Source organism: Panthera onca, chromosome B3 (genome assembly GCF_046562875.1).
Source record: "Panthera onca isolate mPanOnc1 chromosome B3, mPanOnc1 haplotype 2, whole genome shotgun sequence".
Lineage (NCBI taxonomy): Eukaryota > Metazoa > Chordata > Mammalia > Carnivora > Felidae > Panthera > Panthera onca.
The window spans coordinates 10,220,423-10,233,804 of NC_138344.1; the positions used below are offsets into that span (position 1 = coordinate 10,220,423).

Below are 13,382 nucleotides of genomic sequence, written 5' to 3' on the forward strand. Positions count from 1 at the left end.
GCAGGTGTCCCACATCAAAACTCCCAAGCAAATGGATGAATTCATTGAGATCCAAAGTTCAACAGGAACTTGGTACCAGCGCTGGCTGGTCAGGTTCAAGACCACTTTCAAGCAGGTATGCCTGGGAACATGCAGGAGATGAGAGGGAGTAGGCAAGCTGTAACTTCAGTGGATGAAGGATAAAGACCCTGAATGCCCCCATCAACCCAAGGCAATGTGATGGGAGGAAGTACCTTGGACGGGCATGTTTGGGACGTAGCTCATGCCAGCTTCTCACTCCCTGGGTGACTTGAACCACAAACTCTCTAAACCTTAGTGCTTTTCTTCGCTCTTCCTCCCCAAAGAAGAGATTTTGAATGCAGGTGCAACGTCTACTCTTAGTAAACATCCTTCTCTCTAGCATCTTCTTTTTACATAATTCAGAGGAAGAAAGGAGTGAATGAAATAGAAGATTCCTTGAAGTGTGTTGGAGATTTCTGAGAAAGTCTCTGTGTAGAGCAAGGCCATGGAGAAGTGACTTCTCTCTGGAGAAGTGACTTCTCTAGTCAAGTCGCTGTCGAGCACTGAGGCAGCCAATGACCTTCATTTTGAACGGCTGTTAAATGTTGGGATATCACCCATTCCCACACGCAGGGTGCAGAACTCACTACTCAAGGTTATTCAGTGTCTCAGAATCCCAACTCAGTGTGCTTTTGATGACATGTGTGGAATATTGTCATGTTCCCAGGAAGGATGCTCTAGGACTGTTATGTTGGAGGCTGAGGCCAGGCAGTGAGAAGAGAAGAGGCTTTCTTTGTTATTTGAACAGCGTTGCTGCTTCTAGGAGACCGAGGTTCCTCATTCTCTTGTGGGTTCCTTGCGAATTTATCAGAACATCTTAGAAATGAGATCTTCCAGGTCACAAGTCCCTTGCTTTAATAACTTTTCTCTGTGTGGGTTACAGGTCTGGGATAATGCTATGTACTGCGTGATGGGACCCTACAGGATGAACACACTGATTCTGGCCGTGGTCTGGTTCACCATGGCTTTAAGGTAAATTCTGTCTTACTTAACCTCCTTAATTTCCCTGTGCAAGTGCCTCATCTATAAATTACCGAAGATTACAATTAGTTCTAACACATAGAGTCTGGATGCTTTTGGCTGCAAGTAACAGGCAACCCATTCTAGTAGCTTCTACAACAAGGGCATGTCTTCTCCTTTGTAACAAGAATTCCATAGAGAGACAGGCTCAAGGTGGCATTTCAGCCTCAGGCTATAGTTCTCCTGGTGATAGCCAGATGCCTGACCTCTTCTTGGCATCCCGTCAACAATGGGGGTGGGGTGCCTGGGTGGCTCAGTCGGTTAAGCGTCCAACTTCGGCTCAGGTCGTGACCTCGGGTTTTGTGAGTCCGAGCCCTGCGTCGAGCTCTGTGCTGACCGCTCAGCCTGGAGCCGGCTCTGGATTCTGTGTCTCCCGTTCTCTCTACCCCTCCCCTGCTCGTGCTTTGTATCTCTCTGTCTCAAAAATAAATAAACATTAAAAAAATTAAAACAAAACAAATCAAACAAAAACACCAATGGGAAAATGTTCCAAGGAGGAAGAGGCTGCCTCTCTCTGAGCTCCTGCTTTTATCTTCAGTTTTTTAAAATGTTTATTTATTTTTGAGATAGAGAGAGAGAGAGAGAGAGAGAGAGAGAGAGACAGAGTGTGAGCAGGGGAGGGGCAGAGAGAGAAAGAGACACAGAATCCGAAGCGGGCTCCAGGCTCTGAGCTGGCAGCACAGAGCCCGACGCGGGGCTCAAACTCACGGACCATGAAATCATGACCTGAGCCGAAGTCGGACGCTTAACCAACTGAGCCACCCAGGTGCCCCCCGAGCTTCTCTTTTTAACAGCAAGGAATGCTTTCTCAGTAGCACACCCCCCTCCCCAGCAGCCTTTCTCTCCGCTTTATTAGCCAGATGTGTCACACACCTACTGCCTAACTAATCACTGGCAAAGGGGATGTGATTTACCAGGGATTTCAGACTAGTCAGGATTGGCCTCTGAGCTAAAGATACCATTGCTGCTGAAACAAAATCTAGCTTCTGTTCTTGAGGAACAAGCAGGGAACAAGGCCTGAGTAGGCGGCCATCAGTTGCACTGTGATTTTAAATAGATAAAACAGTGAAACATTGCAATAATGTCCCCCCCCCCCCAATAAGGAAAATCGAATGTAACAGGATTGGTGATTAGCTGGCTCCTCTCTTAACTGGTAGGTTCTCATCCCTGTCATTTCATGCCCCTCCAAATATAATGACCCTCTTTATGCCACTTCAGCCATTTACCGCATTGTGAGGCTACTTACTGTAGGTAGAAAGTGCTTGCAGTAGTTTCTGGCACTTAATAAGTGCTCAATAAATTGCTGTTATCAGCGAGAAACTTTCAATGAGATTTTAAACTTCCGTTTGTGAAATTGCTTTGTTCACCGTCACTTGTACCCAAAGGAAATTAAAGGGGGTCTATTAGCTCTTTGACTCATGGAGGAACATGGCGAGACCTACTTTCTCTCCATACCTATTCATGGAGACCCGAATAGGTAAAGCTAGAAAGTAAACCAGACCCTATTCCCCCCCACTTCCTCTGTCTAAATGAGAAGGAAACATTTGAGAAGCTAAAGATAGTAAACACAAGGATTCAATTCTCTGATAGTTCTAAAATAGGTCTTATTTATATTTATTTACATCTGATTTAATTTTGTTGAACAGGCAATGCATTTCAAATGTTGAAACAATAGAGAGGTATAGACATAGTTTCTCATTCTTATTTCTTCTTCATTTCTTTATTTTCTTTATTTATTCTTTATTTAAAGGAACACACATCTGCTTTTCGCACTCAACAGTATATTCGATACATTTGTCATCCCAGTAAATGGAGATAGTCTTACCTCTTGCTTCACAGTTTTAGATTCCTGTTTTTGCTCCTGCCTAACGGAGTTGGCCAAGACGTAAGATGTGGTGTTAAACAGTGGTGGGGATAATAGGTGTCCTGGTCTTGTTTCTGATGTTAGTGAGAGTGCCTTTACCATTTCCTTTTTGAACTGAGATGTGTATCTTCTTATGTGTTAAGGAAGTGCCCACCGGTTCCCAATCTATTGGTGTTTCTTTAAGTCAGGAATGACATTTTTAAAAAAGTCACATGGCTTTTCAGCATCTATGGAGATGGTCGTGATTTTTTCCTTAGATCTGTTCGTGTGATGAGTGATAATACTGGAGTTTCTAATCACGAACCATATTCATACATTTAAAATGAGCTTGATTTACACCAGCCTAGGAATGTGGACTCTGATCATGAAGGCACAAAGCATGTTGCTGCTCGAATGTGCTGTCTTCTCTATTACAGCTACTATGGACTGACGGTTTGGTTCCCTGATATGATTCGGTATTTTCAAGACGTAGAATACAAGTCCAACATGAAGGTGTTTGTCGGTGAGCACGTATACGATGCCACCATCAACTTCACGATGGAGAATCAGATTCACCGACGCGGGAAACTTGTGAACGACAAGTAAGTGAGAGACCACGGACTCTCCCCGGATCAAGGTGATAGTCTGCGGGGACTGTTCTTGGCAGGGGGGCCATTGGAAAGAGAATTCAATATGGCAGGAGGATGAGCTCCGAGGCTATTGTAGTACCGTGGCTTTACTCTGTTGCCAGAGATATAATGAGGCATCCTGGGGCTCTGTGTGGTGCTGGCCTCCAGTCATCCCTAATCTCCTGGCTAGAGGCTGATTCATCCAAGGATGGGGACATTTGACTGAGGAGAGGCAATCAGACCACTTTTCCTGAGACCTCACACCTTTAATGGAGATGCCCACAGGGCTGTGGCCTCTTACCCTCTCAACCCAGAGGGTTGAGATCCCTATGCCAAACCAATGTCTGGTTTTGAGGTTTTTCTTTGAGTTTGGAAGTTCTCTAGAAGCGACTCCAGATGCTGATATGATGCTATCTTATATGATTCTTTCATCTAATATTACCTCCGAGGGTGGGTCTGCATGGCTCACTGCCATAAAGAGGGGCAAAAGCAGTGCTGTCTTGCAAGAATCCACATCTTTGTGGGGCTGTCTCATCAATCCCTTTTACTTCTCTTCCCATTCCTGGGACCAGTGACATGGACCGTCCCCCGCACTGGGCTTTAAGAATGCCTCTTTGAGGCCGGTCTCTGCAGGCCCCCAGATGGGTCCAGGACAGTACATTAAAGCTGACCCCAGACCACATGATTTACTCAGCCGAACGTTTACTCCTGTTTCCCTTCCTGAATTGCACTTTGCAGGCTCATCAAGCCAGGCTGCATGGTGGCACCAGAAATACCCAGGTAGTTCAGTGTCAGTGATGTAAACTGCTCCATATTTACCACCTCTGTACAAGGTTTGACACCAAGAATTCCGCCCTGCGGTGCATGGGGTCCCACGGTCCCTGTGCCCAGCTAAGCATCTGAGAGAAGTGGCCCTGGCCGTCAGTCAGCCACACTGGGAGAGGAGCCTGTGTCTGGGCACGTCCAGGGAGGATAGGAGGATGTCTGCTGCAGGCTAGCCTGGATTGCTCTGATAGGCTGCCCCTTAGCAAACATTCGCTGCTCTTTAGGATGAGACAGAGAGTGTCAGATGAAAAGGGGAATATTATTTCTACAAATATGAGACCTTTGGGGAAGAAGGTTAGGACCAAGCACGAGTGGACAAGGAATTCAGACTTTCAGATGATGTGTTTAAAAAAAAATTATTAATTTTTTTTCGAGAGAGAGAGAGAAGGAGAGAGAGGGGAGGGATAGAGAGAGAGAAAATCTTGGTGCGCCTGGGTGGCTCAGTCGGTTAGGTGTCCGACTCTTGGTTTCAGCTCAGGTCATAATCTCACAGTTTCGTGAGTTCAAGCCCCACGTCCGGCTCTGTGCTGCAGTGCGGAGCCTGCTTGGGGTTCTCTCTCTGCCTTTCTCTCTGTCCCTCCCCCACTCTGTCTCTGTCTCTCTCGAAATAAATAAACTTAAAAAAGAAAAAAAAAAACCTTAAAAAAAAGAAAAGCTCAAACGGGCTCCATGCTCTGCTCAGAGCCCGCCACGGGGCTTGATCTCATGACCTTGGGATCGTGGCCTGAGCCCAAATCAGGTGGTTGTTCAGCCTGATGGCCACCCAGGCGCCCCATAGATGATGTTTGTTTAAATGCAGAAGTCCGGTCACAAACATCTACACACTTACTGCCCACGCATGCACATGGCCTCTGTGCAGACACTTCAGTCACTGAAATCTGCTGAGAGTGGTCACTCCAGCGATGGCAGCTAGTGGGGATGGACGGCAGTTACCCCCGGATTTCTCACTCTCAGGGCTCTTTGCTGTTACGTCAGGCGACTTTGTGCTGACGTTGCCAAGGAAGAAATGTTGCCCTTGCTTTATAAGAACTCTTTGTAAGTGTTGGAAACTAAGGGACATTACGGATGGCCAGATGTCACCCATGATGTGACACCATTCCCTGCACAGACCGAGTCAGTAAAAAAGACCTCATTTATGAAGTTTCCAATGTTCATTGATATTCTATTGTGATGTTAGTAGTAGTGACCATAGTATGACATGGCTAATGAGGCTTATAAGCATAACATGACCGTTGACATTATGAAGCATTTCTATGTGCTGGCAGCTGCCTTAAGCGCTTTATATAGACTATTGCATTTGATAGTTTGTTTATTTATTATTATTTTTTAATGTTTATTTTTGAGAGAGAGAGAGAGAGAGAGAGAGTGCATGAGCGGGGGAGGGGCAGAGAGAGAGGGAGACACAAAGAATCCCAAGCAGGCTCCAGGCTCTAAGGTGTCAGCACAGAGCCTGATGCAGGACTCGAACCCATGGACCGCAAGATCATGACCTGAGCCCGAGTCAGACACTTAACCGACTGAGCCACCCAGGTGCCCCTAGACTATTACATTTAATCCTCACAAAAATGATGGAACCCTTCAGGAGGCAAGGAATATGCTTGAGGGTACAGAAACTCAGAGAGGCTGACTGGCTTGCCCAAGTCACGCATCCAACGTAAATAGAACAGTCGGACTTCGATCCCAGACCCTTGGTTAACTCCAGATAGTGTCTCACTGGGAAACTCTCCATTCCCACAGAGGCCCTGTGTCACATGGTATTTTCTGCATTGAAAAGTTCATTGCAATGCCAGAAGCCTCATGGTTTGCAACAGGCTGGTTTTAGAGTTCTTAGACCTAGGTACATAGAAAATGGGAACTTCTGATCCACTCAGTTCTTCTAAACTTTCTCAGCCTCCGGAAACTTGTGTCAAGCTTCCGGGTGGGAGTGAGGAGGAAGCCAGGGTTCATGAAAGCAGTGATCTCCAATGGACTCAGGACCCTAGGCGACCATACAGTTATTGCCAAGGGTCTGAGAATACATAGGCATGCCAAGCATTGTCTGAGAATGGATGTAAACATTCCACATGCACAGATATGCTGCCATATTTCTACATTTCAAGAGCACGTGGCTATTTTTGTGTAATTAGTAAAATATAAATTCCTTCAAAAGTAGCGGTGAGTTCATTCTAACTTGACATTTATATGTTTTTTAACCAGTGGATCCTAAAAGTAGCCCGCTATCACGTGAAGCCCATATTTTTTACTCCCAGCAAATTGTTTGAATGAATATAAAGGGGGGTTTTTAACTTGGAAGATTAGGAACATTGAAACTGATCTAAGAAATGAAGGAACCTGATTTCTTTTCTTGGATTTTGCTGCCACCTGCCGGTCGTACAGTAGAAGACCCCTCATCTTTGAAAACCCCAAGCCTCTTCTGAGAGTTAACTGCTGCTCTCTAGCTTGGGTGGGACACTTCTCCAATCCGCACTTTGCTGATTTTATCCACATTTTGCTAATTTAAAATTTAGATAGAAATTATTTACTTTACTGACTACCCCACATGGGGGAAACCAACAGGCTTTGTCAATAAAAGAGAACCTCTTGAAACCTGAACTTCATCCTGCTGAAAGACCATCTCTGGCACCAAGAAGAAACCAAAGTATACACAGATCAGTTTTGGCCTGTCCCCCAAGCACCATCTGCAGCCTCCTGGTGCATCTAATGGGATCAGGGGGCTCTGAGTTCTCACACCGCTTTTGTGGTAGAACTCATGAGTTTTTGGAAAGTGCAAGAAAGGCAAGAGAAAAAGTTTGTATTCTAAACCCTGAGCCAAAATGTCAGGCCAGGCTTCTCGTACTGTTAATTGAAAGGAGGATAGCGTTTTGCCCCAGAGCACGTGTAAAGTAATTAATTAATTAACTTACCCTTTCCAATGGGAAGGAATTTCTGCTTGGCGGGTCTCCTTTCTGGGAGGGTTAGGACCGGGGAAGGAGATTATACAAGACAATCAGCCAGGGGAAAAAATAGGAGAAAAGCTATCAGACTCAACACCCAAAAAGCAAATAATCCAGTGAAGAAATGGGTGGAAGACACGAACAGACATTTTTCCAAAGAAGACATCCAGATGGCTAACAGACACATGAAAAGATGCTCAACATCACTCATCATCAGAGAAATACAAATCAAAGCCACAATGAGATACCATCTAATGAATTCTAATGGAAGGTCAGGGGGTTGATCTCTGAAATAAGGCAGCTAGTGTAGCAGAAAAGAGAAGGTTGGTTTCATGCATCACACTGAGGTGTAACCCACACTGTTCAAAGCTCCTTGTAGTGAGGCATGCATAAGAAATTTCTTCAGCTGCAGGGGTCTGTTTCAGGGCAGTGAAGGTCCGTGAACTTCCAAAGGCTGGGAAATGTGTAAATGCACCTTCTGGCTTCTGGGTCTGAGGAAGAAGCTTAAGGGACTAGGTTCCAAGTCTATACGCATCAGAGACTAGCCAAACCCTCTCTGACCTGTGTAAGCCTCCAATTCCATATCTGAGCACCGTAATGTTGAGATATAAAACATACATCATGGTTCAGAGTTGATAAAATTGCTCAGTGTAAAATTTTGTAATTTAATGTAGGCCCTGCCTAGTTCTTTGTGGAGACCCTTCCAGGATATTTTATAACTTAATTGGCTTCTGAAAATGGGTTTGCTTTCTCCCCATCAAACATTTACACAGGTTATTGCAAATAAATAGAGATCCTATTGATTTTGGGGTGTTTATCTGGTATCTAACTAAGCTCTTTTATTAGTCCTAACAGTTTCCCTTTGCTATTGTTATATGATCTCATCATTTGCAAATAACAATTGTTCTGTCTCCTTTCTTTTTAATTCCATTGTGAAATACATCAAATATGTGGAGAATGGAGAATAATGCCAACAACCCTATTCAGAGCACCTAACATTATAAAATCATAAACTAGGCTATATTTACTCCAGATTTTAAAATAGATTAAATATTACTCACTCTGTGTCACTTGGTGCGATCCTTCCCTCTCCCAAAGCATGATGATCACCATTGCTTTTTAAAAAAAAAATTTAAATGTTTATTTATTTCTGAGAGAGAGAGAGCGCAAGCAGGGGAGGGGCAGGGAGAGAGGGAGACACAGAATCCAAAGCTCCAGGCTCTGAGCTGTCAGCACAGAGCCCGATGAGAGGCTTAAACCCACGAACTGCGAGATCATGACCTGACCTGAAGTTGGATGCTCAACTGACTAAGCCACCCAGGTGCCCCACGATCACCATTGTTAATAAATTTGGTGTGTTATATTCATGAGTGTTTTTATATTTTTCCCATGTGTTTATATATCTACAAACATTGTACAGTATTCTTTTGTGTGGTTTAAAGTTTAGATAAATATCATACTATGTTATAAATGTAAATGTATAATTATACTATAAATTTCACAACTTGTTTTTTTGTATAAATTAGGGTTTTGAAGATTCTTTGAATTCGTTAATATAGCTACATAATTCAGTTTCATTAATTTAAATCCCATTATGTGAGCATTCCATAATGTAGTTGTGCTTTATTTATTTGTTTATTTACTTACTTTTTTTTGAGAAAGAGCACTCACACATGTGCACGTGTGAGCAGGGGAGGGGCAGACGGAGAGAGAGAATCTTAAGCAGGTTCCACAGCCAGCATGGACACAGGGCTCAATCCTACGACCCTGGGATCAGGACCTGAGCCAAAATCAAGAGTCAGACACTCAACTGACTGAGCCACCCAGGCACCCCTTTGTCTCTTCTTCTTTTGATGGACATTTAAATCATTCGCAGTTTTTGACTATATGTGTTCTTGTGGAAGACGTTTCTAGCTTATATACCTAGAGGTGGAATCGCTGGATGGAAGGATGTGAACACCTTCAGCCTCAGTGCCACACTGGTCTCCACGAGGCTTGTACAAAGTACACTTCCCACTGAGCAGGATGAGTGCACCTGTTTCACTACAACTGGGCTCAGTCTCGGTTTGTGGGATTGAGGAGGGTGATGTGGTCTCTCTGTCATTTAATTGGCATTTTCTAGTCCTGATGAGTTTGAGTATCTTTTCCTGTATTTCTTGGCTCTTCAGGTTTCTTCTTCTGCACCTGTTCATGGGCTCCGTTTATTTCAGTCATTGGATAATCATTTTCATATTAATTTGCATGATATCTGAGTCCCTTCAAGCTGCCATAGCAAAATACCACAGACTGGGTGGCTTATAAACAACAGAAATTTATTTCTTCCAGTTCTGGAGGCTGGAAGTTCAAGGTGAAGGCACAGGGAGATTCTGTGTCTGGTGAGGGTCCTCTTCCTGGTTCCTAGATGGCTGTCTGCTTGCTGTGTGCTCACAAGGAGAAACGCAGGAGGGAGCTTCCTGAGGCCCCTTTTACAAAGGCACCAATCCCCTTCATGACTCTCATGACCTAATTCCTCCCAGGGGCCCTACCTCTTAATACCATCACATTGAGGATTAGGTTTCAACATATGGATTTGGGGGGGACCCACACACTCAGTCTACAGCTCAGGAGTTCTTTACATTTATTTGTAAAAACCAATTGTCAACTCTATGTTTGAAATGTTTCTGTGTTTTTAAAAAAATAAGTCTATTTTATTTATTATCGAACAGTTTTAGTTTCACAGAAAAATTGCAAAGATAGTGCAGAGTTTCCATATACCCAACCCCTTGTTTGTTCTGTTATAATATCTTATATTACCATGGCACACGGGTTACGATTAATAAACCAATATCAGTATGGTATCAGTAAAGTCCATGCTTTCCTTGGATTTCCTTTTACCCGCTGCTCTCTGTCTGTTCCAGGTTCCATCCAGGACACTACATCACAGTTAGTGGTCAGTCATGCCTCCTTGGGTTCCTCTCGGCTGTGACATTTTGCGATTTGCTTTTTAACTTTTATGTAAACAGTCCTTTCTTGGGCAGAGATTTTGTACTCTAACACCAGGTTTGCCACTTACCTTTAAGATTTGTGCCTTTTGGCTCTAATTTAAGAAATCCTTCCTGTTGGAAGTCCAAAGTCATTTTCTGTTTGTTTCTCTAAGTTTGAAAGCTTCTTTTCACACTCCAGCCCTTAATTTGCCTGGAGGTGGTCTCCATCTATCAGAGAAATCATTTGATTTTTCTCCCATAGGAATAACCAGTTGTTTCTACATTTATGAAGTTGCCCATCTCTCACCTGTTGCTATGTAGTAACACTTTTATCGTAAGTGACTTTTCCGTATATGTGTGACTGTATTTCTCGGCTTTCCGTTTGGGTCCATGGTTCTAATTTATCTCTTCCTTTACCACGCTGACGTTATTGCTGGAACTTCATTGTTTTGTTGTGTTTCCAGGTTCTTCCACCTCGTTCTTAACATTTTTCTTGGCTGATTTTGCCCCTGTGCTGTTCCAGATGAGTTTTAGGATCAAGTTCTAAAATTCCATTAACAACAGCTGGTTGGGATTTTGATTGGAGTGACATAGAAGGTCTAGATTCATCGGGGGACATCTTTACAAAGTAGAATCTTCCAATCATTGAATACTGCATTTCTGTTTACTTAGTCATTGTTTTATGCCCTTCAATATTGGTTTAAAATATTCTCTATAAAGATCTCACGGGGCATGTGGGTGGCTCAGTCGGTTAAGTGCTGACTTCAGCTCAGGTCATGATCTCGTGGTTTGTGAGTTCGAGTCCGCATCAAGCTCTCTGCTGTCAGTGCAGAGCCTGCTTTGCATCCTCTGTCTCCCTTTCTCTGTGCTCCTCCTGCTCTCTCTCTCTCAAAAATAAATAAACATTACAAAAAATCTCGTATGTATTTTTTGAGGCTTATTACTGATGCTTTATTGTTCCTGCTGCTATTGTGAGTGGGACCTTTACCCTCTCTTTTTCTCCTCTTCCTCCCTCTTCTCTCCTCCTCTTCTCTTTCTTTTCTTGCCCCTTCTTCACCTTTTTCCCTTATACATGTTTTTTTTTTTTTTTTTTTTGATCTAACACATTGACACAACTCTATTCATTTTGATAACTTCTTGGTAGATTTGCTTGGTTCTTGTATGTGGCAAACACATTGACAAAAATTAATGATAATTTTATCTCTTCCTTTCTTCTCCCTATAACTATGTTCTCTTTTCGTTGTGTTGTGCTCAGTGATGGATAGGAGCAGGACTAATGGGTATCTTGACATCAGTGGGTGCTTTTGGTATCTCATCCTTAAATATGATATCTGCTGTATGTTTTGAATCTTAGTCTTTAGAAAGTTAAGAAAAATCTCTGCTGTTTTGATTATGCCGAGCTTCTTTTTTGTCAAAAAAGTATATTGAGTCTGTCAAATGTTTTTCTGCATCTACTATGATAATTATATGGTTTTCTCCTTGGACCTACTCATATGATACGTTAAAATAATAGTTTTTCTGGTTTTCAACCATACTTGATTCCTGGGATGTGTATTACTAATTCATTGTTAATTTGTTTTATGGCAATAGATTGACAAATTTGATTTGCTAAAGTACTATTTAGGATTTTTACACCTGTTCATAAGATGGTATGTATTTTCCTTATACTTTTTCCATTTGCCTTTGTTATCAAGTTTATTACCACCCCACCCCCCCCACACACACACACTTTTTCTTCTAAAACAAATTGTGTAAGGTAGTGGTAGTTGATTCCTTGAGGGTTTGGTAAAGATAGCCTCTCTAACCATATCAGCTTGCCATTAATTGAGGTAACAGATTTTGATTAACAATTCATTTTTAAATGGCATTAATATATTCAGATATGCTTATTTTTCTTTTGGAAAATTATTTCTTTTAAGCTTTAATTATATTGTCACAAAGTTCTTCACAACATTGTCTTATGATATATATGTTTTTATTAGATTTGTAACAATAAATTCTTCCTTTTTACTACTAATACTACCCATTTGCGCTTTTAGTCTTTTTTTACAATCAGTCTTACTGGAGTTTTGCATATTTTATATTTAAATAATAATATTTTTTCTCATATTTCTTTCTTTATGTCTTAGTTTCTTTTTCATATTTCTTGATATTTTTTAAAAAGTGAATGAATTTAATTAGGAACATTTCACTCCAATTTTGCTTCAGCAGCATCAACTTCTTATATCTATTTTATATTTTCCCATAATATTTACTCTTCATCTCAAAATTATTTAGAAGTGTCAAAATATAATATAATGTAACATATATATATATATATATATATATATATATACATATATATATATATATATTTATGTTTTGGCCAGATAATGCAATCTGTATGCAATAGGGCTTTCTTTTTTTTTTATTTTTAAAAATTTTTTTTTTCAACGTTTTTTTATTTATTTTTGGGACAGAGAGAGACAGAGCATGAACGGGGGAGGGGCAGAGAGAGAGGGAGACACAGAATCGGAAACAGGCTCCAGGCTCCGAGCCATCAGCCCAGAGCCTGACGCGGGCTTCGAACTCACAGACCGCGAGATCGTGACCTGGCTGAAGTCGGACGCTTAACCGACTGCGCCACCCAGGAGCCCCTGGGCTTTCTTTTTTTAAAGTTCTGTTGTGAGGTGCATACACATTTGTATTGGTTTTGTCTTATTGGAGAATTGATGGCTTTATCATTATGTAATATACCCCTTATTCCCTGATAATATTCCTTGCCCTAAGTTTACTTTATCTGATATTATCTGAATCTCCAGGATTCTTCTGATTGGTATTTACTGTTTCCATTTTTTTCTTTTATTATGTTTTTAGAGTTAAGTAGGTTCCTTATAGATAGCATATAGTTCCACTTTTTCTATCATATTGTTAGCTGTTTTCTCTATTCTCTTTTTTTTACTGTTTTCTGCTCTGTTTTATATTATTTTCATAATTCTGTTTTACCTTCACTACTAGCTTATTATTTATTCCTCTTTTAAAAAAATTGAGTGGTTGCCTTGAGCTTACAATATATATCTTTCATTAATCACTATCTTCAAATAATATATTAACTTCACACGTCATGTGA

At 41.8% G+C, this 13,382-nt stretch overlaps 1 protein-coding gene across 2 annotated transcripts in view; it reads left to right on the plus strand.

The window, feature by feature from the left end:
• Positions 1-13,382, plus strand: part of SV2B (synaptic vesicle glycoprotein 2B) — a 194,243-nt gene that overhangs the window by 158,637 nt on the left and 22,224 nt on the right. For both annotated transcript variants that reach the window (XM_060617724.3, XM_060617727.3), the window contains exons 7-9: positions 5-115; positions 944-1,032; positions 3,361-3,525. In XM_060617724.3, the coding sequence (XP_060473707.2) occupies positions 5-115; positions 944-1,032; positions 3,361-3,525 (365 nt within the window). The remainder of the gene's footprint in view (positions 1-4; positions 116-943; positions 1,033-3,360; positions 3,526-13,382) is intronic.